The sequence below is a fragment of the Pteropus medius genome, unplaced genomic scaffold (genome assembly GCF_902729225.1).
Source record: "Pteropus medius unplaced genomic scaffold, Ma_sr-lr_union100, whole genome shotgun sequence".
NCBI lineage: Eukaryota > Metazoa > Chordata > Mammalia > Chiroptera > Pteropodidae > Pteropus > Pteropus medius.
This window is the reverse complement of record NW_024344370.1, coordinates 19,615,912-19,639,424: the sequence shown is the minus strand read 5'-3', so window position 1 is coordinate 19,639,424 and position 23,513 is coordinate 19,615,912. Positions and strand designations below refer to the sequence as shown.

Below are 23,513 nucleotides of genomic sequence, written 5' to 3'. Positions count from 1 at the left end.
TGTATCAAAAACAGGAATAAGGAATGGTAACAACTACATTCCTATCAACTAGTACCTCAAATGGAAAAAAATTAAGTGCTCCAACAAAAAGATAGAGTGGCTGAATGGATAAGAAAACAGGACCCCTACATATGCTGCCTACAGGAGACTCACTTCAGATTAAAAGGTACACACAGACTGAAAGAAAGAGGATGAAAAAGATATGCCTTGATGGACATAGAGGATATTGCATTGAATGAATAAGTCACATAAAGAAAGAGATATATCACATGATTTCACATACATGTGCAATCTAAAGAACAGAATAATAACAAAAATGAAAATAAACTCATAGATACAGACAGTATTTTGAGGGCTACTAAATGTGTGTGGGGGGTTGGTGCACGGCGAAGAAGGGCAAAGGGATTAAGAAGTACAAATGGATAGTTACAAAATAGACATGGAGATATAAAGTATCACATAAGAAAAACAGTTAACAATGTTATACTAAATATGTAAGAGGGAAAAGGGGTATTAGATTTAGTGGGGTGACCGCCTCTTGAGTTATAGAGATCACTAATCACTATGCTGTACAACTGAAACTAATATGTTATTGTATGCTAACTATAATTGAAAAAAATCAATGAATTGTACAATGTAAACATTAGCAACTAGTTGTCTATTATATTTCAATAAAACCAGAAAAATGTTTGTAAAAAATAAAAATAAAAATAATAAAAAACAGGGGTAGGCATAGGGACCAGTATGGGCAAAGGCACTGGGGTTTGAGCAGCACCTAGCACAGTGCCTGATGTCACATAGAAGGTATTCTACAACGATCTGTTGAATGATTCAGTCATTCATTGGGAGTGGTTGCTCAATAATGGACAATATTGGAAGAATGTTGAAGAAGATGAAAAGCAATTTTAAAAAGTCATTGGATTTAGCATTTACTTGTTGGTGATAACTTTTGAGAACACTGTTTCAGAATTGAGATGAGAATACAAGCCAGATTGTGAAATTACACTCAAGGGGAGGGGGAGTAAATATAATACAGCAATGAAGAAACATATATAATTCATCTGACAATTTTAATGTTATTTGTAAACTTACAGCTGGAGGAATCCTGGAGGCATCTAATCAACATTTTGGCTGAAAGCTGATCACCTTTATCTACTTTCCTAATCCTTATTATAATTATTTGCCTCATTTGTTTTACAAATCTTTACAATTGTTAATTGCCATGCCACATTGACAATATGCCTATTTTGAAACTTTTCTACAGCAAGTTGATTCAAACAAGTTACTTCAACTTATTTTACTGGTAGATCTGAATGTGGTACATAACTGCTCTGGAGTTAATCTGCCTGCGCATGCATGCATGCATGTATATATAATCAGTTACTTTGATGTCTACTTGATGACAAGTGATCACTTTTATTACTAAATATATTTAGCACCACACTTTTTGGCTCAGTTATTTTGACACTGTTAATCAGAGTTAGGCACTAACAAATTAGAATTGAACATATCAAACTAAATGATATAATCGGTATTTTTAAATTCTTAAAACATTTTAATGGCATTGCCGAAATTGTCTAAGGATACACATACCACCACTTACCACTCACCTTCCCCCCCCCCCCCCCCCATAGAGGCGGAATATCTCTCTCTACGCACACACACACACACACACACACACACACACACACGCACGCACACACACCTGCGTCACTGCGTGCACACTGCCTTTTACAGATGTGCCAAATGTTTCATTCATATAAAAAATGAACAAAAGCAAAAGCCAAATTTAAGATATGTTTAAAGACAGACAACTTAATAAAATTGGCCTAAGAGCACATGCCTGATAAATTTTTAAATTTTTAGTCATTTTATTTCTATATTTTTCTTAAAATAATTTCTTATTTATTATTTCTATAGTTTTTAAGAACTATATTTTACATTGTTACAAATAGAATAAAGATTTTTAAAAAGATTTAAAAAAAAATTCAGTTAACTCTGACCCCCTTCCTCCCTCACTGGCATCAAAATGAAAATCAGTACTGCAATAGATCTAAACAGGATTCATTTTTTTTTCTTTATTAAGACATAATAGTATACAAAAGTTGCACACATTAATGTATACATCTTGATGAGTGTATCCATAAGCTCCAAAAATTTCCTTGAATCCATTTGTAGTATCTTTCCTCCTTCCCCTCCCTTCCTTTCTTCTTTTTGGTAGGAACACCTAATATGAGATCTATCCTCTCACCATGATTTGAAGGGCACAATTCTGAATTGTTAATGTACTATGTTGTACAACTGATCTCTAGAACTTATTCACTCTGCATAACAGATACTTTATACACATTGAAAAACAATTCTACATTTCCCCCTCCTCCAAACCTCTGACAGCCTCCTTTCTATTCTCTGCTCCTATGAATTTGACCATTTTTATTTGGAACAGTTGCTGTATCTCTCAAGCAATGTTCACATTTCTCATATACTTACTGGTTATTGAGAAAAAATGTAGACTGCATTTTAAATGTATTTTATATAAAGGTTTTATTTCTTATTGATGATAGAAAACATTTACATATCTCCCAAGATTGCTATGAGAATTAAATAAGATAAAATGTTTAAAATTCTTCATATAGTATAGTAACTGGCTCGGAGAAGTGCTCCAGAAAGTTAATTCATTCCTTTCCCCTAGCCTCTATGATGTTAAGCCCAATGGCCAATTTTCAGTTTTCATCTTACTTAACCCATCAGCAGCTTTTAACACAGTCGATCAGTCTCTCTTCTTTGAATTTTCATTGGCTTCCAGGATTTCCCTCTCTCCTCTTTTTGTTTTTCTTCTGTTTCACTGTCCACTTCTCATGTATCTTTGCTAGTCTCTTCTCTTGTCCCCCACCCTCTTAATGTTGGAGTGTCCCAGGGCTTAGTCCTTCATCCTCTTTATCTATAATTCCTCCATTGGTGATCTCATCTATTCTCATCTTTAAATACCATCCAAGCTGGGAAAATTCATTACTCCAGATTCAGAGATATAACTGCCTACTTAACATCTCCACTTGGATATCTAATATCAATTTCAAAACCAGCAAGTGCAAAACTGAACTCCTCCACTCCCATCACCACCATCCAAACATGTTTTTTTTATAGTCTTTCTCATCTCATTTGATAGCAACTCCATCCTTTCATTTCTAGGCCAAAAACCTTAGTCATCCTTCAGTGCTCTTTTTCTTGCACACTCTACCTACTTCCTGTCCTTCAGGAAATCCTGTTGGCTCTGCCTTAAAAAATAAAAGTTGAAATCAACCATTCCTTACCCTCATCACCATGATCATCCTGGTCTAAGCTATTCTGGTTATCTCTTGCTTATATTACTAAACAGCTTTGTGACGCTTCCCCTTGCTTCTACCTTTGTCTTCCTACAGTCTGTTTTCAATACAGTAGAAAACAGAGTGATCTTTTCAAAATAACCTAGATCATGCCACTCTTCTTCTTAAAACCCTGAAATTATTCCTCATTTCACTCATTGTAAAAGTCAAAGTCCTTACAATGACCTATAATGTATTTTGTTATCTGGTCTCCTTCCTTCTTTGGTCTTATTTTCTAACTCACTATGCTCTAGCCACACTGGTTTCCTTGTGTTCTTCAAACATGCAGGAACACCACTTTATGCTTTAGAGCCTTTTGTACTTGCTGTTCCCATTTTGGAATGCTCTCTTCTCCCAAAATATCCTATGGCTAATTCTTTCACCTTCTCAGTCTTCCTTCAAATATTACCTTCTTAATGAGAACTTCCCTTTACTACTCTTTCATATCACTGCAACCTGCCCGATTATCCTGCCCCCAACGATGCCAATCCCCCTACCCTGCTCTATTTTTCTTTTTTTCCTTAGCACTTGCCACTTTTAAACATTCTAGATAATTTAGTAATTATGCTTATTTTTGTTGTCTGTCTTTCTCCACTATATTTTAAACTATTTGATGACATGGATCTTGTTTTATTTACTGGTCTATCTCAAATGCCTGGAACAGTACTTGGCAAATAGTAAGTACCCAATAAATGTTGCTTAATAAATGAATGAATTGTTATTGTTTAATAAATAATTCCTTTGTGATTCATTCCTAAGTTAAATAAGAAATATATTCTTGCAAAAGATTTTTCCAAGAAGAAATTCATGAATATTGATGACATTTTTCAAATATATTTTGACCTCCTTAAATGAATGGCATTGTGTTATATATTAAAAACTATGTTCTATCAAGTAAATTACTACCTATTTGAAGCTGGTAGATTCATTGCCTTATGGAACCCTAGACTATCAGAGGTATAAAAATTATAATAATCATCTAATCAATCCTTTCATGTCATCTATAACAATACTCCTTAATATATTGTCATAATACAAACCAGGAGATGCTTACTTAGGATCTGACATTTACTGTTCAATTGGGTAACCCATTATCAATTCTAGAGGACCCAATGAAGCAATCTCTAAAGACACTGCATGAGCTAACCTCACCATTAGTCATTCCCATAGAGGACGATGAGAAGTCATATTATTCCTGTCCACAAACCCATGGACATTTCTATGTGGGTATATGTGTGTTCAGCCTATGCACCAGAGAAACACATTCAGCTTATTTGGCTGAATGTCAAGTCTTTATAAACACATTAAAAGTTAGTATATGAGTCATTTAGTTCTTTTTTTATAGAAAAAATCTGGAGTCATGGGAACAATGGAGACAGATTTTGCTGGCAGTCTATTCTCATCTAATCATGTTCTTGTATTTGCTGTAGAGTGGCAGAGTCAGTCTGTTAACCTGCATTCATCATTACAAAAGTGGGTGGGGGAAACACCCAGCCTACAGTTACATAACTGGTAGACTAGGCTGTTTTGAACTTTTTTTCATAGCACTGACAGAACTAAAGTAGCTGGAGTAAAAGATATGAGCAGTGAGCAAAATGTGGATAGTTTTACAAGCAGTCTTGAGACAGCCATTCAGAGTGAGCCCCCCTTTTTTTCCCATTTCTAACTAAGTGCCACATCTTCATTAGTTAATGGTTGGGAAATCCAGACAGCGTTCTGCATGCTGACTCAATGTGTGTTCAAACCTGTAGATTTTAGAGTGTTTGCTCAAGTGGAAAATGAGACAACATAAATCCCTTAAAGGGAAACCTCATAGTTTAGTAACAATGAAAGGTTTGATTCATTCAGGGGAGACGAGTTTTTATCTAAGTTGTGAAATTTCTCTATTTCTATTATCTCTACCTAGATATCCAAATTTCAGAGATCAGTGAGGAAATTATTGGTACTTGGGAGCCAAATGTGACCAACTCTGGGATACTCTGGATCTGATTTTAATAGCAGCATTGCCTGGAATAGTACTAGCTTTAATAGTTGGTGTAACAATCCAGACTATCCACTACTGTAAGGAGAAGTCAAAGAAGAATATAAATTATTACCGGTAAAAAAATTTCTAAATACCTTCAAGAATGATGAGGAATCTCTTGTGAGGTCAACAAATGAATCGAGAAATAATGGATATCTATCATTTATCATGCATACAGCTGGTATGTTCTTTCATATTCATCAACATTTAATTAAATTCAAACAAAAATCAGGATAACAAAATACATTTTGGTCAGGATTTGGATACAGCAAAAACTGGAAAGCCCTTTCCACAGATAAAATCCAAATGCAATGTACTGAGGAATTGCCCTTCTTCAGTGCTTTCCTTCTATTCATGTACATCACACATACTGTCCTAAGAGGGAGGTGGGGATGCTATTCCAGTACCTCCTATTCACCCTGAACCCCCAAAACAATGTCAGATAAATGCAAAGAAGAATTCAATGGACTTAACTATAATACGACTCGATCTTGGGTAAATCTCTTCACCTCACTAGGCTTCAATTTCTTCATTTTATAAAATAGAAATTATTAGAATCTGGCCTACCCACCTCACAGAGGTAGTGAGAATGATACTGAAAGTAACTATCATTTATGGGGGGTTTATAATGTGTGTCAGACTGAATTATAAATATTTCATACCTATCAATTCACTTAATACTCATGAGCACTATACAAAGTACAGACGAGATAACTGATGCATGGAAAGATCAAATAACCTGGATGAGGTTATAGGGTTGTCTGTACTAGGGCAATCTGGCTCCCAGGCCTAAACTCTTAACCCCCATGCTACATGAATGGAATCTAATGAGATAAAACATTGCTTTATTTCTTTGCTTAAAAGCAAATGGTACCCTTTATACTGTGCAGTGCCTCTGAACAATAGAGATATGAAGGGTAAATACCAGTAGGGTAAAATCTCATCAATTTTATATCAGTTAATTCAAATTAGCACCTACTTTGAAGTATCATTCTCCAGTGACAAGATAATTTTACCCTGTATGCAGTATGAGGAGAGTTTGAAATATTACTTTAAAATTGGAAGTAGCTGATAATGTGAGCCTCACACTTCTAAGAACAGGCTTGCAAATTGCAATAAAATCAGTTTAAATAGCCTTAGATATTTGTCTTTGGGAGGGGTGAGATAAACTCTCCAACCTTTCTGTCATTTCAATATCTTAATCTTTGTTTGCACCATCATTCCATACTCTTTAAATACCACGGGGTACACATGTATAAATGCATAAAGTCAATGTTAATCAACATTAATTTTGTAAATTAAAATTAATGTGGAGAATTTTATATTATCACTTGACTTAGGTTGGAAATCTGTGATTTTAAAGAATTCTTATGATTAGAAATCATACCTGTAAAGACACCTTTTAATCCTTCTCCATGGCTTTCCTACTCCAAAGCTTTGAAGAACACTGGATGTTTTCCAATTCTCTCTCTTCTACTTGGCTATGACTTTAAATGGATCACTTAACCCCTGTTTCCTCCTTTATAAATGGGGAGTTGGGAAACACATATCCTACTTCTCCATAGTTTTGAGAACCAAATGAAATAATTATTGGAAAACTGCACTGAGAAGGAAAAGCAAAACAAAAAGCTTGATTATAAATTAGAATAGTAGTAGTGCTCACAAGCATTTAGGCTTATTTATAGGCTCTTGGGGGTAAAAAATTAAGCTGCCTTATTTTCCTCCAGCGAAAATATAATTTAGTTTGAGCTCTTTTTTTTTCCCCTTTGCCATTCCCTGAATTGTAAATTGACAAAGTGACTCTGTATATACTCTGGGGCATTCTTTAGTATAGTAGAAAAAGTATGGTCATGGAGCCAGACTGGGGCTCAAATCCCTGCCCTATAAATCATTGACTGTGTGGCCTTGGGGAATTTCCTTACAATTTTTCAGCCTCGGGTTTTTCATCTGTAAAATGGAGTTAATAAAACCTATCTTGCATGCTTTTTGTAAATATTCAAATAAGATAATGTAAGTTTTTGTGAAATAAACTGATATTTGAAGTTTACTTTCAATTGTATCAAAAATTAGAAGGATTAATGCAGGGATAGAGAGATGATGGGTGGACACAAATATGTTAATGCAAGTATAGTACAATGAGAGTGATAAAATTGAAGTGGTAGCTACATGGGCATTCACTGTAAAATTTAATTTTGCTATATGTTTGAAAATTTTCATAATTATTGGGAAAAATCAGATAATATTAAGTGAAACATTTCGTACATGGAAATCATTCAATAAATGGTAGCCATTATTGTTGCTTTGTCTCAGGTACACATAATAACAGTCTTAAGATAGGAATACTCATTGGGTATGTCAAAAATGAGTTTATCAAAAAAGTGATTTATAACTAATTAAGCAGATGCTCTATCCTATCTACATTTTTAAAATTTATTTAATTTGCCAGAGAACAGAGGAGTTTATCAGGACTCCAACCTCGGCATTATTCTGCATATGCTCTTGATACTGCTGTGAGACCTTCTCAAACGGATCAAGGTCAGTAAACGCTGAAATTCATTTGTCAGATAAACTGAGTTTACAAAAGATACCAAGAAGAGAAATGCCTTGGAGAAACGCAAGGAAATGGGATATTAAAGTAGTCAGAGACAACAAAATGAAGTGTTATCAGAAGATCGAATTGCACAAATATGGGATGGTTGAAGACAGGTTATTTATCAGTAGAGTACAGGCCAGGCCTGGGGCAAATTACAATGGAAGTACTCTCTACTTGTTTTCGTCATTTGTTTACAGGTAAAATCAAGTTAAAACATATATCAAAGGCAGTCTTAGGGAAAATTAAAACATATAACAAAGGGGAAAGTAAGCCACTAAAGGAGGGAGAGAGGCAGGCCAGAAAGATATAGATAAGATGAAAAGAATTTGAACCATATGGCACAGATCCCCTGAAAGAGAAGATTTGTGGGGGGATTTCTTCAATTCACTGTACTTCAGGAACAGCTCTAAATCAGAAAAAGGTCTGAGTGTCATACTTGACCACAAGTATCAGAAGCAGCAGTAAAGCTTTCATTGTTTTAAATCAAACAAATCATTGGCTGTCGTGGTAAATTAAGTCCTAGAATATGCCTGATTACTATTGTTACTGAACTAAAGGAGATTCATTTGCCTTCATGCCTCAAAATCAAAAGAGGCATAAACAGGAGTATTCAGCAAAGAAAGTAAAGGTTTATTTAAGGAAATGGCACCAATCCTGGAGATGCAGGTAAGCTAGCTGTCAAAAATCTGATTCCCTGATGGGTTATAGGGAAGGGAATAGCTTATATAGGGCAAAGATAATTAATCATGGTAGCTAAGGGAGTTGGGGTCATAGACTCTACTGATTGTTTGGGGCTACGGTAAGAGACAGTTGATCATTGATTGCATCAAGTCCTGATGTCAGTCATATTGTCAGTTTTGTCTGGTTTTGAGGGGATATGGTCAGTGGGGTCGTTCATCCTTCATGGTTCTGGAGCTGAAACATAACTGAGATCAAGATGTTATCTTTATTTTGATGAAACTCTGTTTCTGTGGTCAACAGGCCTGAGGCTTTGTTCCTAAGACTGTTTGATGCTACTAAAATCTGATGTCCTAAGGACTTAATGATTAAAGGAGTAGTCCTGCAGTATGTGCAAAGATGGAAAGAAAAGAAGCAATTCATAGTGCTATTAGACTAGACAAGGCCAGTTTGAATCAGGAAGAAAGAACAGAGAAAAAGCCTTTTTAAAGAAGTGAAATTTTTGTGAGGTTACACTATCTTCTATATTTTAAAGATCTACATTGAGATTAAAGAACTCCAACCTCAGTATAATTCTACATATGTCCTGATATGGTACCTTAACAATAACATCAAGAACAGTTAAAATCTGAAACTCATAAAAGGTTAGGATAAAAAGTTGATAAAGGGTTGATGATTGAAAGCTAGTGGTCAGATATTTTCTCAAAGTTAGAGCAATTAAATATTGAGACAAATTAGAGTATGGAGGGAGGATCTATGTATGCATATTATATATAACATTTTAAAAAAAGGTTAAGATCCTCTAGGTGAATATACTATGATAAATAATATTGATGTCTCCAAAATTCTTACTCTAAGGTTGTCAAATGCTTTAGTTGTCAGTTTTTTTCTCCTAAAGTGAGCATTTGTTTTATAGATGGATCCTAAAAGTTAAGAGAACTGAGTAGGCAGGAGGTACTTTTCCTAAGGATTCACTTCTTAGCCTCTCTAGTTACTTCTGCCACCTACCTATTATTTCAAATCTAGTTGACCCTCTCATCTTCTCTCCTCTCACTATCCCTTTTTTACTTAATGCTATACAAACTCTGACTGCAGATAAAATTCAGAAGGAAAGCCAAATGTAATGCCCGTCATTTAGGCTATGTTCAATAACTGTTACTCTCCCTTTCCACAGACCCAATTTTCCTATGACTTAAATGCCTGCTTTAGTTCCTATTACATCTATCTGAATACTTCCATTCTAGACACATTCTCTTCAGTGCTGTGACCATTTCCTAAACTTCCCTTAACTGGGGACACCACAAGAGAACCACCATGCTTTGTCTCGATCTACCATATTCTTTTCCTCCTTCTCAAAGTCTGGGCAATTAGGAAGCAGAAATGGACTCCAGGTTAACAATTTAATAGAAGACTAGGAAACTTTCCAATTGAGTTAAACTGTTTAGAAAGGTGTTCAGATATAGTATGCTCTGAATGTACATTTAAAATATTGACTTTGGCATGTGATGACTTCTCAGAAATCAAGGCCCAGTTCAGGTTTCCACAGAACTGAATAATGGTTTTTCATGCAAATTAATCATCATTTCCTTTATTCAGCTAGCTCATACACACACAAGGAGGAATTAATAAGCAAAGCCTGAGTTCATTCTTGAATGGTTAATGCTAATCTTTCTAATTGACTTCTCAATTAGATTTGAGTGGGTAGAGATAAAATTACATATTTGCTACCTCCTCTTCACTCCACCCTACCCCCTTTCACATTTAGCACAAAGCAGCTTGTGACTTTCACGTTGTTACAATCCTAGCATGAGCGTATAATTAGAAATTCCAATATATTCTGTGAATCTGTCAGGAAGATGTGTTACATAGTTTAATCCTGTGAGAAGAATTCAACATTGTCTTTGTTATTTTTGGTTGTGGCTCTGATCATAAATATGGTTTTAAAGATTATCTACCTTTAAAACCAAGCTTACATAGTTCAGCCATTTCCACAGAATATATCATGTTTGAATTACTTTCACCTAGTGAAAATATACAGCACCTATGTCAGAGTGGGGGAAAACCCAACATTTGTTACAGAGACCCAGGAATGGGCATAATCTGAAGAACATAAAAATAAATACTGATATGGCTTAAAGAGCACATAATAAACCATATAATACAGGTAACAAATACCAAGAAATGCTCACTGAAAAAGAAGACTACTTTGACTAACAATTAGATTTTCTAAATGTGGCAGTGATAAAAACTTACCAAATTGCTAGATTTGTTGTGTTTTCAAATAGGATAAATTGAAAGTGGTAAATGATGAGATAAATTGAAATTATCCATTTACTAAATCCAGGAAAGTATTCTTCCTAGATAATAAATGAAAACAGTATCCAATCATTAAAGTATTCTTTACATACCTGAGAATATTATCATAATTTAAAATAATTTCTTATTAGAAGTTATTAATATCATCTTCCAATAGTTAAACATTAGCAAGCACTCCACTACAGAATGGCACTCTGTAAATTGTGATAATCTCCACACCATTGCTACATTTCAGTATACATTATCACTGGATATGTACATTAACTCTACATTATCAGTAAATGATTATTTACAGTTTTATGGATATTTACATAGTTAAAGCCTTATATTATGCCACTTATCCAATTCATGAAATTCATTTGTTCAAGACAACCAGTTATGTAAAGTGAATGGGAAATTAGTAAAGTAGAAATAACATCTTTTACTGTGATTATTTTTTTTCGAAAGTCCAATGTTTTACTTAGGAAAAAAATATTAAGTTGGCTAGAAATAGTAAAAGAATCTAAGTAATTGAAAAGGAAATATTCTGCAGCATCTTATCTTTTATTTTTTTTCAAATCAATGATGGAAATATTTAGTTTCTACTACATTTTAGTTTAATTCGCTTAAAAGATGATTGAAAGCAATCTTAAGTACTGATGAAAAACAAATAGTATATCTTATGATCTTAGGCTAATGTCCACAATAGGAAAGAACAATTACCAAAGTCATGAATTATCCTTCTGTTTTCACTTTCATTTCAAAAATAACAAAGTTTTTATTTTTTTTCCTACCTCTCAGGTTTCATACCTTGAGAAAATCAGGAATTTCCACATAAAAGGGTTAACTGAGTTTGTATTCTAGTGTAAAATTCAAAACCTGTGAAAGTCAAACATTTGTGAATGCAAAGGCAGTTAAAAATAATAGTCTTTAATCAAGAAACAATATATAAAGCAAATAAGTCCTCTTTTGTTAAAAGTCTAGGCAGAGGATCACTTGTGAATTTATTTTTCATCCTATTGTCATCACTGGCTATTACAAGCACTGGGCATACATAGAAACTAAGCGAGTGCCTGAATACATGAATAAAAGCATGAACGAGCTAATGAATACTTCTTCATTCTGCTACATGCATGCATTTTCATATTATTATGTGTGTCACATGTTGATGAACTGGTCACCAAAAAAGGGACCTATGGAGTCAAGAAAATCTTGCATATTTGGTGATTTGATACTACACAATACTGATAGAATAATAAATAACTTCTCGTGGTTACAAACCACAAATGCAAGGAGGCCAAACATGAGAGTCAACATAAATCAGGGTAAGCCAATTCTCATTCTTATGTTGTGATCGCAAGGCAAAAGGCAGGACACTGCTTAAAGGTAAATTAGTAATCTAGTTAGAACTAAATATTTATTTTATTGTCTGTTTACTGTTTAATCTCATAAAATTAAATCCACAGACAACATTAAAACTTAACTATAAATACTTATTTCTAAATAGCATCAACATATTATTTAACTCCTGTACTTCCTTGGTATTTTTATTCTCAGGATGTTATAGAAATACAGTTAATGAATATATAATTGTAATCTGCAACATCATTCAATTTTTTTCTGCCTGACCAACTTCTATTAATTTTTAAATTAAATTTAACATTGGTATAACATTGGTTAATAACATTATATAAGTTTCAAGTGTACAATTCTATAATACATCATCTGTATATTGCATTATGTATTCACCACCCAAAGTTAAATTTCCTTCCATCACCATATATTTGACCCCTTTACCCTCTTCATTTTCCCTCCACCCCCCACCTCCTCTCTGGCAACCACCATACTGTTGTCTGTGTCTATGAGTTTGTTTTGTTTGTTCATTTGTTGTTTTCTGTTTTATATCCCACGTATGAGTGAAATCATATGGTTCTTGTCATTTTCTGCCTGACTTATTTCACTTAGCATGATATTCTCAAGATTCATCCACATTGTCACAAATGGTAATATTTCATCAAATTTATGTCTGAGTAGTATTACATTGTCTATATGTACCACATCTTCTTTATCCAATTATCTCTTGAAGGGCATTTAGGTCACTTCTATGTCTTGGCTACTGTGAATCATGCTGCAATGAACACAAGGGTACATATATTGTTATGAATGTTTTTAAAATTTGGGGGTAGATATCTAGTAGAGAGATTGCTGGGTCATATGGTAATTCTATCCTTATATTTTTGAGGAATCTCCATTCTGTCTTCCATAGTGGCTATGCCAGTTTATGTTCCCACCAGCAGTGTATGAGAATTCTTTTTCCCCCACAACCTCTCCAACACTTGCTATTTCTTGTCTTATTAATAATAGCCATTCTTATAGGTGTGAGGTGGTATCTCGTTTGTGGTTTTAAACAAATGTTTTCATGTTTAGAAAATCTTGCCCTTCTAATGCTTGTGTTCAAGCTATGAAAAAAAAGTCTATGTTTTCTTGCCTATATGTTTAAGAGTATAAATACCCCAAGCCTGAAAAAAGAACAAAGTATCTCTCACATCCAGACACTTTGTAAAAGACATTATTCTTTGTCCAGACTCACTATAAAAATTGTTAGACAGGAATTAGAAATAAGAGAGGTTTGAAAAGGAAAAAAAAAACAGCATGTTATTAATACCACACATGATGTGACATTTGGATATTTTCTCCTTTTTAAATCTGACTTCAGAACTGATCTACTTGTTTCCCCATTGCTATTTAAACACCTGGGGTTAGCCCTGAGAGTTTATCTCCTGAGACAGTTCTTTAGAAATGTTCATCCAAAACAGAAAAAAAATCTGTTGCTCTCCTCTTTCCTAAGTATTTTTGTAGATCATTTCTTTTGTTCTGAGTTAGCAAAACAAAACAAAACAAAACAAAAATGAACAAACTTAATCTACTTGATGGCACACAAATTTATTGGATAAATTAAAATTTTATGTTCCAGTCACACTTTTGGTAGGTTCTCTTCTCCCCACTACCCAACAATATCTTTCTTTCTCCACTTTATTCATCTACACTAACTCCTTTCAGAATTCCCTCCAGAATTTCTATCTTTGCTGGCCAATGTTCTTCCTCTTCCTGTCCCTTTATGACCTATGTCCAAAACTTGAATATCAATATACAGGTAACACTATCGTGGTACAGGATAGGCATGCCTTACTGAGAGTGTTCACCATACAGCTGCAGAGGTGAAGCTAGAGCTACTGACACTGAACTTACAAGCAGTCCACTGCCTGACTTTATCCCCAAGCTTCTGATGCTCCCAGCACCTGAAAGATTTCCAGGGCATTGTTTTAGACCACCTAGCTCCAAATTGTGTGGTTAAAGTCAATGTATATTTATTTGTACAGGTAAAGCCAGAGTTTTAATTTCATGGGGCAATATGATAATGTCATAGGAACATGAAATGTTGAGCCAGAGGCTTAGAACTTACTAGCTGTTGGATGGTTACTTAAACTATGGGTCTGAGATTTAAATTAATTTATCTTCTAAGGTAATTGAAAGGATTAAATGAGATGTTATATACAAGGAACTTGGAAGAATGCCTGAATATAGTTAACATTTTCAAAATGATATCTTTTATTGATATTTACAGTAGGTAAGCAAGTGTAGAATATTCCATGTTGGCTGTCTATCAGAAGAAAACAAGCAGAATGCTATATCACTGTGGCATTCCAGAAGTCTATGAGTACAGAGAGAATAATCCCAGTACCCTGAAAAACAAACTCTTATAGTACTTTCCACCAATATGTAGTCAAAGAAACAATGTCAATGGTAGGCAAAGGAATAGTGAAGGCAGAATGGGGTAGTAGCCTGATTTATCATTAAATTTCAGCCTCTTGCTCAGCAACTACCATAGAATGAACCTGAACTGTTCACCTAATTCCAGTAGGGCCTATGATAGGACAAGAGGCATTGAGACTCTAGGCTTCTCAGAGCTCATATCTTTATGCTAGGATAGAAGTGGTTTGTAACCTACTTGTATCTCCTTGGTATCTCAACAGATTCCTTCATCCCTCTGGGATGAACATGAACCTATAAAACTAACTCTCTGTACCTGTCCTTATTGGATCCCTCAGTAAAGACATAAAACAAAAAACTGTCTGCATGCTAACAAGGTGGCTCACTGAGTGCTGGTATCTGGCCCATAAAATTGCATGCTGGCTGCTGGAGAAACCAGTAACTTTCTGATGTTGGTGGGATACATTTGAGAACTAACTGGACCATCCAATATAGTTTCTATCAGCAATGACAGGGAATTGATGCCCTACATCCTCTCTCAATAAAACAGGTGACAGACACCTGCTTTCATATCCAAGCCATGACAGACCTGAGAACCGAATGCAGCCTTGTGGACCAATAACTGACTCGGCATACCCCATAGCTTATCTCATCAAAATCTGGCTCAAAATCATTGCTGATGGGTGACACCCTCTAAGAGAATAGTTATTAATTGAGCTATATTTAGAGAGACACATAGAGAGGTTAGTAATATCCATCTTGGTCTTCAACCTCTCCTTCCTGATTGGCAATCTATAACCCCATCATTTCCCATCTGTTGAGCAAAAGTATTAATAAAGCTGGAAATGTAGGATACATACAATGACAGGAACAGTGATATATATAAAAGAGCCTTCCTAATATATTTCAATTTGAATACATAGTGATTTTTTTTATAACATATGAAATAAGTTTACTGTCTCTCAGTAATTACTGAATGAGAGTAAAGTGACTCAGTAAAGTGACCTTTTAGACCAAAGGGTCTTTCATATACCTAATGATATCTTGAGCTAATCATGGCCTCTAGAACCTTTGAATCATGTGGTCCTAGATTGTCCAACTTTGGGCCAATCCTGAGAAATATACTTAATGCCTGGAAGTGGAATTCCAGTATCATGTCTTGTTCAACCAATGAGTTCCCATAATTCCAGAGAAGAGACTGGTGGTCCTAAAGTCAATGCCTCTAAGACCATGGAGCAAGCAGGCTATTCTGTCATAGGGGAACTCAGGTGCTAGCCCATTGTTTCCATGTTCACTTCTCTAGGAGGTACTTTTTTTCCATACTGGGTTAAAGCTGTCAGCTATCAATATATCATTTAAGCTTCAAGGACTTCCTTGAAGGGGCCTGGCACCATGTCATGTGCTTTCAAATACCATAACCTAGAGCAGCCCATGTCAAACAAGTAGAACCACAATCTTCAATTGGCTAGTCTTCTTCATCATGTTCATACTGGGTGGCTAAAACCACTAGGGAGGCTTTCTATCTTATTAATCAGAAATTTTTAAAACTAGTAGAGGCTGTCCTACTCTGAGAAATTCACTACCCTGAAACTTTGTGGCAGATAATAAAACTTGAGCAGCACCACACAATCCTAATTGTCAAGAAAAGCAAGATATACATTCTGGCCTGCATCCTATGACTTTTCCAGGATATTTTTCTAACAGGCCACTGCTAGAGCTTTAGTCTATAGATAATGGGTGAAGAGAGGTGTACCAGCCTAAAGGTCTTTAAGTCAATGGCATAAAAATAAGAGTGAATGAGATTTGGCTAGGGAGAGAATAGTGAGAAGAGAGGAAGAGCTAGAAAGAGGAACTCCAACATTTACTAGCGGTGTGAGTTTGGACAAGTCACTTAACCTCACCAAGTGCCTCTTTTAGCATCTAAAAATTAGGACTAAATCCACACACTTTGGGGTAACTATGTACAGCAGTAAATCATTCAATAAACAAGGGCTATAGTGAGCATTCTCCTGCTATGAAATGGAAAATGAAGCCTCTTGAGCATATTTCTACATATTCTGATCAAAAGAGGATTGTGTTAGGTAAACAAATCTTCTCTCATGTATTTGTGAGCATTAATGTCTAGACTGCAAGAATGACTTAAAGACAATGCCTAAGTCAAAGAAATGGCTCTAATGGTTGGCATTATGACAGACTGAAAGGAGATATCATTTAATATGTAATTATCTTCTTCTAAAATCACACCACTTATATTTCTTTTGAAGAGATCCATGTGGCCACAGTGCACTGAATTCTCCACTTATACATTAAAAAAGCAAATAAACAAACAAACAAACAAACAAATAAATAAATAAAGGGGGGGGTTGGGAATTATCAATCCACTATCTTATATTTCTTTTCCTTCAAACTCTCTGGAACTTGTACTGGGAGAAAAATAAGTCTATATGTGGACATTTATAAAAAGAGGATATATGCTGTGTAAGGGGTATGTGTAAAGTGTTTAACAATTAAATTCATTTACATAGACATTTATCCAAAAATATTTATTGAGTACTTAGTACACGTCAGACACTCTTCCAAGTACTGAGGATGTAATGTCAAATAAAACAGTTCTGCCTCACATGGGGCTTCTGGTTTAGTAAAAGAAAGCAGATATACATAAAATAATTATACAAAATAGATGTGAAATTCTATTGCAAAAATTGTTTAGAAGGAGGTCAGTGCTAAGAGAGTTAAAATAGTATAAAATATGTAATAAAACAGAAGGAAGTCCTTTCTCTTATTCTGTGCCTCAAAAGTTTTGCCATTCTTTCTTCTCTCCTTCTGTTCACTGTTCCTCTTATACTGTCCTAATTTAGGGCTTATATAGGCATGTATTAAGTGAAATAAATATGTGAATCAACAATAAAAAAAGCTAAATAATTAAAATTAAAACCTCAATCTCTATCTTATGTTAAACTACTATTATCATATTACCCAGATGGTGGGCAACCATAGATAATGGTAAACATAAAAATACCTGGTTTTACACAGTTATTAGTTGGTTTGGAAGCAGTAAGATTAGATTAGTTTTGTATATCTATATAATGAACACCTACATTGAAAAGAAAAGCTAAGAGAAAAAACACTATGTTTTGACTAAAATCCTAAGCTTCCTTAATTTTTATTCCTAATTTTTCTTACCATTTTATTTAAAATTACTATGCCTCCAAATTTTCTGCAATTATTTTTTATATGTTTTCATAAACAATAAACTATCCATGCCATAAGCAAGTCACTGGATGAAATTTTCCATTTTTACCAGTAGATGGCAGTGATTAACCACTATGTTGTTAATGATTCTATTTGAGGAGGAAAAAAGTCTCATCTGTAAAAATTCAAAAGCGAAAAAATTGTAGTTAAGTACTCAGGGCCAAATTTTCCAGAATACTGTACCCCAGCATCAATTTATGGTGATTCTGATAAAATTATAACTAATTTGTGTCACACTAATGGCATTGTAAAGCAAGAATCAATCAAGAAAAAAATAGGAAAATAGAAAACTAATGATGCTGAAGGATCACAACTATACTTTTTCTAAAATATACATAAATGATGGAAATGCATTTACCAAAATATTAATCATACTTTTCTTTAGGTTAAAGACTATAGGTGCTTTTTTCTCTTATTTTAATTTTTCCGTGTTTTTCAAAATTCCAAATTAAAACTTATTTTCTTCTTTTCAAATATACAAAATAAATGGTAAGGAGAGAAGTTAACTTCAAAAATAAAACAAATTAAAAGAATCACAAGAGACAACTTCGTTCAACCCCATACAGATATGTTTTAAAAGATGAATTCGAAATTTTTCTTGGAAAATATAACTATTTCCAGAAAACATAGTAAATTTAAACAGACTGATCTCCATAGAACTAATAAAGAAAGCCCTACCCCCACCACATATATGCACAAAGCACTAGGCTCAGCAGTTTCTCTGAGGAATCCCAACGATATTTGTTATGTTTTGTTTTTATTAAATTTTTTGAAGTGATATTGGTTAATCAAATTATATAGGTTTCAAGTGTACAATTCGAAAATACATCATTGTGTGTTTACCACCCAAAGTCAAATCTCTTTCTGTCACCATATATTTGACCCCTTTTACTCTTATCTACCAACCTTCCTTCCTCTGGTAACCACTAAACTGTTTGTGTCTGAGTTTTTGTTTGCTCATCTTGTTTGTTTGTTGCATTCAGTTTTATATCTCACATATGAGTGAAAACATGTGGTTCTCAATTTTTTTCTATCTGACTTATTTTGCTTAGCATGATAATCTCAAGAGCCATCCATGTTGTCATAAATGGCAGTATTGCTTCTTTTCTTATGACTGAGTAATATTCCATTACATATATTTAAACTATTTCAGAGCATAAAAAGAAGAAAAACTTCCAAGATTTTAATAAAGTAAGTATAACATTGATATCAAAATCTGAAAAAGATTGTATTTAAAAGAAAAACATAAGAGGATGATGTGAAAAAGGTAAAGGGGATTAAGAGGTACAAACTTCCAGCTATAAAATAAATAAGTCACGGGATTTAAATGTACAGCATAGGACATATAGTCAATAATTCATAATAATTTTGTACAATGACAGATAATTACTAAATTTATCTCTGTGCTACTTCATAAGGTATATAAATGTTGAGTAACTATGTTATACAACGGAAATTCATATACTATAGTATGTCAACTATAATTTTTTAAAAAATATTTATAAAAAAGAAAGCCATAGAACAATCACTTTTTTGAATATATATGCTAAAATTCTGAATAAAATATTAACAAATAGTATCTAGCAGCACATTGAAAAAGAACACATCATGATTGGGATTATTCCAGGAATGCAGGGTATATAATATAATTAATCACATTAATATATCTAAGAAAAAAATTTATGATCACCTCCACAAAAAGGCAATTGACAAAAGTTAATACCCATTCATGGGGAAAAAAAAACATTCAATAAAAATCAAAATAGATAGTTTCTTAACATCATAAAATATATCTCTCCCAAACCAAAAGTCATCATCAGTCATAAGAAACAGACTAAATCCCTCTAAAGTAAGGAAAAAGACAAGAATGCTCATTATCACCACTATTATTTAATAGTATTTGGGGTATCAACCTACATAATTAGACAAAGAAAGAAATTAGAGTTATAAAAATTTAAAAAGAGGAGTTATAACCGTCATTATTTATGTATAGTAAAATTATGTACATAGAAAAAAAGCCAAGCAACAAATGAACAAGACAAACAAACAAAAACTCTTAGACACGGACAACAGTTTAGTGGTTATCAAAAGGAAAAGTAGGAGGGGGAGGTAGATAAGCATAAAGGGGGTCAAATATATGGTGACAGATGATTTGACTTTGGCAGTAAACACACAATGCAATATATAGATGATATATTATTGAATTGTTACTTGAAACCTATATAACTTTATTAACCAATGTCACCCCAATAAATTTAATTTAAAATGCAAAAAAAGAAATATCTGTTGGTATTTTGATTATAATAGCAATGACTCTATAAATCAAATTGAAGAAAACTAGAAAAAAAGAAAAAGAAAAGCCAAGAGAATTTTGCATAGAATCAGTAGCTTCCATTTGTGCAAATAATGAGTTTAGAAGATACAATAAAAGAAACCAATTAATGTACAATAGCACTAAAAAGGATAAGATGTGTACATACAAAGAAACCATATAACTACTAGAACAAAACATTAGAGAATCCTTTACATCATTGGAATAGGGAAGGTCTTCATAACTATGACTCAAAAATATAGGAGCCATAAGAAGTGACTAATGAAATTTTCCTTCATTAAAAGCAAAACAAAACAAAAGCTTCTACAGAATCAAATCACCATAAGCAAAGACAAATGACAAAGCTAGGGAAAAATATTTGCAACTCATATTGTACTAATCAGGATCCCAGTAAGAAACAGATGGTCAATGTAAGGAGAGTTTAATAAAAGGACTATTTAGAAACATGTGGGAACCACAATGATAATTTAATACCCCAGAGCTAGTAACATCAGGGCTCTTATCATTCCTTGGCATGAAGGAGTGAAAAAAGGGAATGCATACTGGAACGTGGAGAGAAAGTGTGTGGAAAAGATGACATCGGTCAAGGAATGCAGTCATTTCAAGGCAACCCTGTAGGGAGGGTACTGGAGGAAGAAATACTTCAATCTCACACTCCTCCTCCCTCTGTCTCCTAACTGACCAAACACATTATAGGCCAAGGGACCCCATTGATATGATATGGGTAAGCATTCTGAGGCAGAGAACAGGGAGCAGAAAGATGAGGAGTAGATCTAAAAAGGAAGAATATATGATATCCAGCATAAATATTAGAAAGGACTAATTTTACTTAATATGTAAAGGCTCTTGACAACTCAATCATGAAATGGGCAAATTAGATGAACTGAGGGATCACTAGAAAGGAAATTCAAATGGCTCTTAAACATGAAGACATGTTCACCTTCCCTTGTTTTTATGAGAGAAATGCAACTATAATTACAATGAAATACCATTTTTGCCTATGATTTTAATAAAGATCCAAAAGCTTGATAATGTATTCTATTAGAAAGGCTGTGAGGAAAATGGCTGGTAGAAAGGCAGTTTGACAATTACAAATGCATATATCATTTGACCCAGCAATATCACTTCTGGGGGTATAGCCTACAGATACAGGTGCAAACTGTATGTATATTGCAGCATTGATTGCAATAGGACAGGATCGGAAACAACAGAAGTGCCTATTAAGAGAGGCTAGTTAAATAATCTATAGTACACCCATACAATGGAATGCTGTGGAACTTTACAAAAGAAGAAAATAGTTATCACTGTACTGATATGAGAAGCTCTTTAAGATATGTTCAGTGAAAAAGAAAGAGGTGCAAAAGAATGTGTACAGTATGCTTCCTTTTGTGTAAGAAAGGGGAGGAAGTGAAAATATGTGTACATTCATATTTGCTTATATTTATAAAAAGAAACTGACTAAATACACAAGTAACTACAAAAGTGATCACTGCTTAGGGAGCTATCGGGGGGAGATCTGAGTGGCTGGGTGACAGAGGTGAGAAGAACTTCATTGTTTAAAGTATTACTCATTTGAATATTTTCAAAGAGTACTTTGCTTTTAATAATGGAATAAACAAAACCGTGTTTTAAAAAAACAATCTGGCAGACACCACCTTAACCATGTAACCAAGGTTAACATTACTGGTAATAAGACATATCAACATTATGTACCCTGTGATATGATGTACTAAGAAGGGCACATCATGTCTGTGGTTTTCTTGCCAAAAATGAATAGCCTCAGTCTAATCAGACAAACTCATTTAAGGGAACATTCTACAAAATCACTGACCAGAAGTCTTCAAAAGCATCAAGGTCATGGAAAACAAAGAAAGACTGAGGATTTGTCACAGATTGGAAGAAGCTAAAAAGAAACGACATGTAAATGCATTGTGGGATTCTGGATTGGATACTAGACCAAGAAAAGGTCATTAGTGGCAAACTATTGAAATTCACCTAAGGTCTGTAGTTTACTTAGTAATATTGTGCCATTGTTATTTTCTTGATTTTGATAGTGTATCACGATTATGTGAAATGTTAACATTAGAGGAAGCTGAGTCAAGGTAATGTAGGAACTCATTGTACGATTTTTGCAATTCCTCTGTAAGTCTAAAATTATTTCAAAATAAAAAATTTATTTAAAATAAGATTGAATGAAAATCTTTTTGGTCCCCAGTCCTGCTGGGACATGTGGGAAGAGAGATGAACATCATTATCCCTGGTATCCAGGCATATGATCAAAATCCATGAAGCAATGTACAAAGCCTAGGTTAGGTTCCTTTGCTATACAGTCTTGTAGGAAGATGTTTCTTCTTTTATAACATGCCTGACTTTGCAACTATATACTCATTTGAGTGGTTATTTTTTAATGTCTCCTTCTCCACTAGATTCTAGGTTTAACAGGAGCAGGGAAATGCATGCACATATTGTACATGATAGGTTTCTTAAAGCATGTGTAGGGCATTTAATTAGAAGAGGGATTATGTTTATTTTGTATTGTTCCAAAAGGCAAAACTGAAAATAGTGGTGGTGATTACAGGAGGCAAATTTCAGCTCAACGTAATACATTTATTTTCTAACAGTTGGAGCAAATAGATTGTTCTAGTGAGGGGATGCACTCCTCAAAACTGGAAGTATTCCAGAAGAGACTACGATGAGACAGGAATGACATCTTCAAGTGGGAAAGCAGACTAGATAACAGCTAAGATTCTACAATAAGTCAACTCTCAAATTCTGTATCCTTTTTAGTATATCATATTTTAAATTTGCTGTAGCTTCTTTCATATTTAAAGACTCAAAGGAGCTCTCTTTTTTTTTCCTTATCTTTCAATACTATGTTCTCAGTATGTTAAATGCCAAGGTTATTCTTTGAAGCCTATTTTCTAATATATAACATTTAGTTCATTGAAGCTTATCTTCTGAGTTTTACCAGCTCATCCAGCCTTGGGAGATCTCCATGCAGATGTCCTTGTCTGATTGACAGTTCATTTTCAGGAAGGCCAGCATCAAATGTTGGATTTTTGTTTTGTTTTGTGTTTTCCTTTGTTTTTTTTTTTTTTTTATTAAATTTATTGGGGTGACACTGGTTAATAAAATTATTACAATTCAATAATATGTCATATGTATATTGCATTGTGTGTTCACCACCCAAAGTTAAATTGCCTTCTG

At 34.0% G+C, this 23,513-nt stretch overlaps 1 protein-coding gene across 1 annotated transcript in view; it reads left to right on the top strand.

The window, feature by feature from the left end:
- Positions 1-22,943, top strand: part of APOOL (apolipoprotein O like) — a 117,820-nt gene extending 94,877 nt beyond the window's left edge. Inside the window, exons 8-9 of the mRNA XM_039870221.1 lie at positions 7,832-7,920; positions 22,928-22,943. Coding sequence (XP_039726155.1) covers positions 7,832-7,899 — 68 coding nt within the window. The 3' untranslated portion in view covers positions 7,900-7,920; positions 22,928-22,943. The remainder of the gene's footprint in view (positions 1-7,831; positions 7,921-22,927) is intronic.
- The last annotated feature ends 570 nt before the right edge of the window (positions 22,944-23,513 follow it).